The 9,220-nt window shown below is 46.8% G+C and overlaps 1 protein-coding gene across 1 annotated transcript; it reads left to right on the forward strand.

The window, feature by feature from the left end:
* On the forward strand, positions 1-905 carry LOC139640368 (cAMP-dependent protein kinase inhibitor beta-like). Its single transcript, XM_071514560.1, has 2 exons — positions 1-142; positions 823-905. The coding sequence occupies exons 1-2, from the start codon at positions 1-3 to the stop codon at positions 903-905; spliced, it is 225 nt and encodes a 74-aa protein (XP_071370661.1).
* The last annotated feature ends 8,315 nt before the right edge of the window (positions 906-9,220 follow it).

The following is a 9,220-nucleotide window of genomic DNA, read 5'->3' on the forward strand; positions in this document are numbered from 1 at the left end:
ATGACGGAGGTGGAGCCGGTGTTGGACTTTGCCTCCTCGGGTCGCTCGGGGAGAAGGAACGCCCTGCCCGACATCCTGGGCTCTCCAGCGGGCGTAAACCCCACCGACCTGCCTCTAAAACTGGCCGAGCTGTCTCTGAAAGGTACAACAGGTTTTTATTACAGCGTGTGTGTGTGTGTGTGTGTATACCTGTGCAAACTGGCTAAAGCAAGCATTTACGTACTTAGTTCCCCTATGATCGTAGACTTTCGGACACACTGTAGAGGCTAGGACCCCATATTTGAGATACTTCATTTTGCTAGGTTTCTGATAGGTGCATTGTTTATTTGACGTACTTTATGAATCCCCCAAGGAGGAAAAAGTCTTTTCACCCTCTGATTGGGGTGCAGGGTCAGCCAGTTATAGCGCAGCGTCCCCTGGAGCATGGAGGGGGTAAATATCTTGCTCAAGGATACTTTGGCAGATATGTCCACATGGGGGGATCAAACCCGTGCCCTCCGAATAGGGGGGCCATCTCACTAGGCCGTCCTGCCGCCTGTCATGCTGGAAGATACTGCTTCCATCAAGAAAATGGGGTCGATTGGGAGTGTCCTGAAATTCCAATGGGCGGAGAGATTCTGTTCCGAAACAGAGAACGGGCCAGAATGCTAGAAATCTCAGCAGCTGGTGAAGTAATCGTTGAGTCATTGGTATTGATCCACCCCCCTGTAGATATATTACGGTCATTTTGTGCTACGGGGCAGTAAAAATCGTACTTATTGCCCCTTTCAGTAAACGCGCCATTAACTCTTACCGTGTCTTTTTGGGTTTTTCCGCGTGCAGATGGTCCGGGAGGGGCCCAGTCGCCCACGGCGGAGGAGCCCCAAGCGCCGCCGGAGAGCTCAGAGGGCAACGAGGGATCATAGGGACTCCTGTACTTACCTCCCGGGTAGACCTGCAGAGATGACCTGAGAGAAGGGACGAAGGGACGAGGATGAGAGGGCGATCTTGTGAAAGAGAGCGACGGCCTGTGGAAGAGTCCGTCTGTTTGCAAAGCGGCTGAACCCCCACGGAGAGGGAGGGGGGGGTGGGGGGTGGCGGGGGGGGGGGGAAGTGACGGAACGACTCCCGGAACGTAGGACTGTTTCACGCTCAGCACTGTCCGAAAAGACTCCGACGTTAACTTAAGTTGTGAGCGAATGAGCTCGTGTGTGTGTGTATAGGTGGGTAATTCGATCACCTGCGCAGACACTACGCTGAGAAACAAAGGGGAAGATGGCAGATTGTGTACTGTACACTACTATTTTTCTATGGTCCATTTGAGACTGAAGAGATTCGCCGATGGAGATCTCACGAGTCAAACTGTAATATGTGCTATCCACTCGCATTTCCTGCTGATTTCTGTTTTATAGTGATGTGTCGGATTTTTACATCGCCAATAGTTGGGGGCGTGGGGGCGGGTTGGGTTCCTAGTGGCCTGTATTGGGTGGCTTTTGATTGACCTCACATGGTACATATGATATACGAAAGGGAAAAAAAGACTTCTTCTTGGTCTTACATGAGTTTCGAAGATGTGTCTGACCTATGTTTGAGAACCTGGGCCTATTGTACAGTATATCTCGGGTGTAAATGTACAGTTTTGACCCCTCACCACCAGACTGTTTTGATCCTTTGAACAGGGAATTGATCCATTTTTGAGGTGTCCATACTGTGCAACGACAGGGGGTAGAACCATCTATATCTTGATACATTCCTTTAAAAAAAAAAAAAGAATAGTGCTACACTGCCAGCAATGTACACAGTGCTTCATTACAATGCTGAGAAATGAGATTTTTTTTTTTTTTTTTTTTGCTCAAGGCTGCTTTTAAAAAGCTCTTTATTTTCCACACGTCTCCTCCGACAATGTGCCTAGTGGCAGTTTACAACCGAAAAAATGCGTGTTGTGTTCTCTTTCTGTGAAGTACTGTTAAAAACAAATTTGGGGCTACTGGTATTCTCTCCGTTTTTAACGGGAGGTACCATAACACATCTTTAACTTGCAAATGAAAGAAAACCATTTTTTTTTTTTTCCGTAACATCCTGCCACCTTTGCAGATCACGCAGCCTCATAGGGGAAAAAGCATTCAGTCCGTCCGCCAATAACTTTTAGCGCCCGCGAGGCTCCATACGCGCGCTTCTCTCTGCGTCGGGAGCATATGCCCGCCGACCGGGCGCGGGAACAAGCGTCGAGCAAAACACTTACCGCGGTGTGTTTTCGAGTCGCTGAAAATGGCAGCACGCTCGCCTTCTGCCTCCCCCCCCCCTCCCCCTGAAAGTCCGCAAGGAGGAGAGTCTGTTTCACACTCATCAACACATAGCCGGAGCTGCGAGAGCGAAGGCGAGAGGCTGAGAGCTAGGGAAAAAAAAACAGCCGAGAGTTCACATTGTGTCAGCTACCCAATCACCGCTGCTGTATATATTGTAGTATTACCCACGTGTGTCATACGCGCTGCCTGTATGATTACCTGCATTTACTCACATACCCACAAAGAGATGGACGTGTCCTGTAATTGTCTCTATTTGAAAAAAATGTTTTGGCGGTGGCTGTGTCTTTGTTGTGTTTCACAAATGCAACTAGGAAGGCCTCGGCCCGCTGCTGCCGAGCCTCTGTTCTCGATTTCGCTGTACTAACGCTGACAAGAAACTGTTCTGTCCGAAGGTAAAACGATCAACACTTTTTGGGGTGATAAATCAAGAGGTGTATTTTGTAGTGTCTTGATTCTCTTAAGTGGTGCATATATTTTACTTAGCTGGATTGAATCCCACGTGTTGATTCTATCTGGTGGTGAAAATTGCCATAATAAAATCCACAAGCTTTACATAACTGACCTTGTATTTGGTATGCTTTATTTCCGCACGAGCCCCACGGTACTGGGAAGATTTGAATGATGATGTGATCTGCTATGAGGGCACGCAACTTTTTTGTCCACAGTGTACAGTAGCTGGTAAATCCCAAAAGCCGAAATTGACCAATTTATTAATTTTACCTCAATTTCCCTGTTTACAACAATGATTACGACAATGAAAGCATGATTGATAATGATTGAATTGATGATGATAATGGGGTTTGATAATGATTATGATAGTTATGATAATGATGATACCAATGTACCGATGCACATGTATATGCTATAATTCAAAACTAACTCTTTTGACTCCCAATCTGATAACTAAACTTATGTTGTTGTTTTTTTTGCAATGGTACAGAGGGAGTTGAGGAAGTTTTCGTATGCTGTACAGCAAGTGCAATGTATTGCTGCCTTCAAGTGCCGTGGGAAATGTCAGATTTACCAGTTGACCTCACAGAAATGACCCAGCAATGTGGCAAATACAACTGGGAAAGATATAGCTGTCTATGATACCCAAGATGTGATGTTTAGGGACTTCTTCCGAGGAGCACTTGAAGGCAGCATAAGGCATGAACCCTCATTTGTCAGTACTTTCCAGAATAGCCATGGCACACTTACCATGTTGTGTAATGTCGCAGTTCCTCTCAGTGTGCACCAGATGGAGACATTCACCCAATTATCATTCACACCACACCATGGCACCGTCGGGGAGAAATTTCTTTGTTATGTCTGGCACAAAGAAAATGGCTGGAATGCCGTTTTGATGAACAGAGATGATATGAATCCCACTCTGGCTTTTAATCATATACTGTCAATATAGTGTCTGGGACTATTAACTGCAGGTTTTGGGTTTACATCCCTGCTTAGACCGCTCAGTGTGAAACCCGGTGATGATTTTGATATGGACACACCCAGTGTTGTCACTGATGCTCATACAGTACTAGGGAGTGACTCTAAGACAATTGAGACACCATGACTTTATTTTTTTGGGGTTAATCACCTCAAATACTGTTCCCTGCCTGTGTGTGTGTGTGTGTGGCGGGGGGGCGGTGGTGATAAAGGAGGAGTTGAATGTATCTGTCTGGAAACCATGAGTGAACCTCTGTGATCAGGCAGTCTGGCTGCGTCCCAGCATGCCTGCTGACAGGAGATGAGACCATACACACACCCCAGTGCTCTTTGTCTTTTTGTGGGACCGTGATCACACGCAAGCACAGTGTGTCACTTGTGCATAATATTGACGGATGCTTTGGCCAGTAGATTATATAACTGAAAGATCACTGATTGCACTACGGCTGAGCTGCAGTTGGTACATTCATTCTTTTCGATTTTGGTCGTCTAGAAAGGGAACGGAACAACGCGGGATCCATTTGAGACTTCTTGTTTTTGGTTCAAATGTTCCCCGTTAGTCTCCACCTCCAGTCTCAGGCATCCTCTTCTCCTCTGAGGTGGCTCCCTCGCCTAGACCGCTGCTACGTAACTTGTTGCTAGGGTAACCTAGCAATGAGAGAAGCCTTGCCCTTATTGCATTGTATGCAATCATGCTGTTTTTGCACTATGAGAGAACAAAAAGAAGTCTCGTTTGAAGGCTTTGGCCGTGATGAGGAGGAGAAGAACTGTGTCCCATTTATGCTTGAGTGTCAGCTGGGTATAGAAAGGTGTGGCACCCTCCATTTCTTAGCCTCAGTGAATCCAACTAGTTTTTATCATTGTAATGGAGAGTAAAGATGAAGCAAATTGCACCAGAAATCTATTTGGAGGCCAAATCTTAGAAAAAATCAGGGCGGGTTCAGGACCAATGCTCCCTCTGAGCTGATAGTTTGGTGACCTACATCTAATAATTATATACCAAATAATAATATCTTGTCAGTCATCAGTCAGTGGTCCTTTTTGTACCCAGAATTCAGTCAAAACAGGGTTAGGGTTAAGGTTTAGGGTTTAGGACAGTGGGTCTACCTGCGTCCCTAATGGGTTAGGGTTAGGATTGGGAAGTTCTGGCAGCAAATGATATTAGATGCAGGGACTTTGCCATAGCTTAGGGTTTGGTGACTTGACACCCCTGCACTTATACCATAAACATTCAGCTTTGTGGCGCCGTGAACCTGTCAGATCCTGTGCACAACTCTGAAATCACAAGAACCCGCGTTGTCCGAAAAGCTCGGCCTTCCTATAACTAAATTCACAGGACAGAAGAGGCTGGGAGAGAAAACCTCTCTGTCTGCTTGGGTAATTGAAATAGCATGGTATAAGCGGTGAGGTATCGGGTATCCATAAGGAAATTGGTGTGTAATTGCCTAGCCGAAATGCACTGTGGTTCCATTACAGACAGATTAGAGCCAAACACTCTGTTATCAATCGAAGCTAAGTGAATGAACGGCAGCAGCAGCCTTTAGGTACTCCACTACTCTCTGCCTTCCTCTCTCTCTCTCTCTCTTTCTCTCTCTCTCTCTCTCTCTCTCACCCCTCCATGACCAGGCCCGATGAATGAACGCTCCGGCTGCCAAAGAGGAGAGCAGAGAGCGAGAGAGACAGACATACATACAGAGAGACAGAGAGAGAGAGAGAGAGAGAGAGAGAGGGAGAAAGGCGGAGAGGGGGAGATGATAAGACTGGCACTGAGGCCATGCAGACGCGGGTCAGGGAGTGGATGCCAGGCGGGCGGCTCAGCGAACGGAGAAGCCTTTTCACGTGGAAGCCAACGTGCCATTTCCAACGCCGCCTCGGGAGTAAAGATGGAGAGGAAAAAGACAAGGAAAGAAAGAGAGAGAGAGAGAGAACACAGAGGAGTAGCAGGGAGGGGAACGAGTTTGCTAGCAGGGGCATCAATTCCAGAAACCCCGCAGCAAAGGCAAAGTCCTCGCATTCAATCTCATTTGCCACCAGAACCTGACCAAGATATGATTTGGTCAAGGTGATAAATTAGTAGACGTCATCGGCGTAGAGGGAGCACTACTAGAGCGAGAGCAAGAGACAAATCCCAATGAAGTGGTACAAAGACACGGATTCCTATGGATGTCATTTGCATGATTCCTCATTATGGATCTGTTGTTTCAGATGAATCCACTAGGAATATTCACAGAGATTCAGGAGCCACTGAGCATCTCATGACTAACTCATAGCATTGGGCTGTTGACAGTCACACACATTGACAGTCAGTGACCTGACCTTTCTCACAGCATGCTCCAGTTGCATGAACACCAGCTGGACGTAAACATGGTTAAGTAAGTGTGACCAAAACATCATTATCACATGAGTCCAATCCTCTGTCCTGAATGTATGGAAGATTCCACTGCCAATATACTAAAAGAGGGGGGAGGGGTACTGAAAATGAGGTCATTATTGAACAAGCGTAAAGTTCCATAAATAAGGCTCAGGTGAAAGAGGACAGCCTATCGCAGAGGCATCGATAAAATATTAAGGGACTTTTTGCGAATTTGGCTCCCCTCCTTCATTCCCTCCCCCTGGAAGCTTGGCAGTGACTTCATTCTTTGTCCAGGGGATGGATCACAAGGCGGCACAACACTACTCTCTTCACACACACACACACAGGCAAATGACATCACCCGAGCGGCGACGGGGGGGGCGGAGACTGGCAGCGTAAGCCTGGCATCACACACTGGGGCAGGAGCGACTCCTCTCCCCTCCCATAAGCTCTCTGTCAGACAGCTCAGCTCGGCATCGCTCTCTGACCAATAAGACGAAGCTGAGGCTGAGTCTGACCCCTTTCTCACGGAGAGCGAGACTCGCTTTTCCCATTGTCTGGCATTCATTTTAATCACATCTCCCCTCTCATCTCCAGTATATTAGAGGAGGATAATATATAGAGTCGGATGAAAGTGACGGTTCTTTCCCCCGCCCCAGTACCTAGACCTCTTCTCTGTCTCTCCAGCTCAAGTCTGTTCTTAATTGGCTATCTTCAACAGTAGCCTGTGAGGGATGACCACCCCTGTCCCCGTTCCATCTCATCCATATGCCCTCTGCGGGATAATAGGCCAGTGGATTCGCTGTTAGCCGGTCCGGCCGCCCGCAGAGCTCCGGCAGCTTAATTTCACCTCCGATAGACTTCAATGGGCTGGAGCATCTCATTTCCGTCACAGAGGATGCATTAAACTACTATCACGTATTGCTCTTAACTGTCAGAAACCTAAAAATTACACAGTCAGATACTCTTAGGCCTATATATCATCAATTTGTGATGTTCAACGCATTCCAGGAGTCACTTTGAGATGATACTGTTGCAATTTACTTTTTTGGTGCACCCACTTTCCCTCAACCTTCCTCGTCTCCTTCTACTTCAGTTAGCAAATTCCTACATTTCCCAGAATGCCTTTCGACAAGCCCCCCCAGAGAACATGCCTGAACGTGCCCGAGCATTTCAGCTGTGGGTTTGATGTGTAGGTGGAGAGAGAGTCTCGTGGCTGCATTGCATTCTGGTCTATTGAGGCTACTGTCAGTGGAGGAATTGGTCTCTCTGCCTCTTCTTCTATGATCTCCCTGTGTGACTGTTGAACATCAGTGTAAAATGGTGAGTCTAGAAAGAAGCCCTCGCTCTTTGATACAGAGTATTATGACTTTGTCTTAATTTGTTATCAACGTATTCAAATTAGCTAATATTTCATGAAAGATGCAGGAATTTGCATGTCGCATATCCAATTTCTCAGTGGATAAAGTCAGAGTGCATTTCCCTGTTTCATTTGATGAATAAATAAATACTTAAAATTAAGTAAAAACTTCGGGGTTTTTTTATGAATTATTCACTATGTGCTGTTCAGAAACAGCAGGTCAAATTTCCATATTTACAAATTAAGTTGATTTTAAAAAAAAAAAAGTGTTTTGCATACAGGGAATATGACATTTTGAGAAAATGGCCACTAATGGTTTGTTTTTTTAGCTAAAATGTTGTGCTTTGTGTCCTTGATGCAGCTGGTATAAAGACATAAATCAGCTATTTATAGTTTGATGATTGTTTTGCATATTTCATGAAACTACAGCACCACTTAGAGAGGCAAAATCTTATATCTCACGACTGACCGATCCAGCCAAAATCATCATTTTCACTGTGGTGCCTTGCTTTAGGCCTATGCAGTGGAAGAAGCACTTGCTTTCCTTCTTGATTATACAGATCTACACAAAATGCCCTTATATACAGTATATGGGGCCAGATTTGTAGGGACAAACACTGATTGACGCTGTCCATTCACACTCAGAGGCAGCAGTCAAAGCCGTCCCTTGAGACTGGGATAATCTAGGCCACAGTAGTTCTTTCTTCCAGACCTTTATTTCTTTCCCTTTGTCGATGAAGAGTGTCTAGCGGGAGCGCTGGATCCCGAAATGTGGCAAAAGAGATCACTGATTGTGTCATGTCTTATGAGTTGAAAGCTGAGGGTCAGTGAAGCGCCTCCATACTGTCAGATCATACTCCAAAATGACCGAGTTTGGCCTCATCTGGCTCCTCCGAGTGGATGTTGGTATGATAATATCAGGATAACACTAATCGTCCAGATTGGGATTATGATTACGGCTCGCCAGCGCACAAACACAGCTCCCGCCGTACTTCCACCTAATCTAAAAATATGACATCACAGCTCTTGTTTAATGGAGGAGCTCTTCGACGTCGGACGGGGGCATTTTTGTGGTCGTTTGCCCCGCAGCTTTCAGCGGGCCATCTGTACATCATCTCTGCAGGTCGTCTTTGTCAACCCCCCCGCGGTTTCCCTCTCGTCCCTCTCATCCCTTTGTTTGTCTCCCCCCCCCCCCCCCTTCGCCTTTTCGTCTCGGCGCCTGACATCACGGGTCCCAGAGGGAAACCTGCGATGGCAACGAGCCCTGATTCAGCAGCGAGCGGTCCCACCCTCCCTCTCTCTCTCCCTCCCTCCCGCACTTTTCAGTCAGCGGTTGCTCTCTATGTATGTTGCCTCCCTCTCTTTATCTCTCTCTCTCTCTGTCTTTTTATCCTCTCCTCCCTCCCAACCAACCCTCTCCACCCCACTCCCCCACCACCCTCCGGCCTTAAGCAGGCTCTGAGGCTCAGACTGCTTTTCCCATGCTGACAACAAGCTCTCCCAAGTGGGCCAGGCTCTCATTTCACCATAGGCTGTGCCCGGGCCGGGACAACTGCACTACATTAGATGGCAACATCAGGGAATCACTGAAATGAAATATTTATCTCAACCATGAATATGTAAGCTAACATCAAAGCATTACCATCAACATTTCACCTTTTTTTTCGGACAAGACTGCTTCACATTTTCGATGTCGGGGCGTCCGTGTCTGCCTCGCAGCGAAAAACGCCAGCCGAAGAGTGAAACTCGCAGCTGTGCTTGACTGCTTTGAATTGAATTTTTCTTTTTCTT

The sequence above is a fragment of the Centroberyx affinis genome, unplaced genomic scaffold (genome assembly GCF_046629955.1).
Source record: "Centroberyx affinis isolate AG114_WGS23_722 - 3 ecotype Tasmania unplaced genomic scaffold, CSIRO-AGI_Caff_v1 ptg009216l_1, whole genome shotgun sequence".
NCBI classification, from domain to species: domain Eukaryota; kingdom Metazoa; phylum Chordata; class Actinopteri; order Beryciformes; family Berycidae; genus Centroberyx; species Centroberyx affinis.

Excerpts from the sequence above, each read along its gene's own strand:
- LOC139640368 (XM_071514560.1), top strand. The coding sequence starts at position 1 with ATGACGGAGGTGGAGCCGGTGTTGGACTTTGCCTCCTCGGGTCGCTCG. Across the intron at positions 143-822 it reads GGCCGAGCTGTCTCTGAAAG|ATGGTCCGGGAGGGGCCCAG; the intron begins GTACAACAGGTT and ends TTCCGCGTGCAG.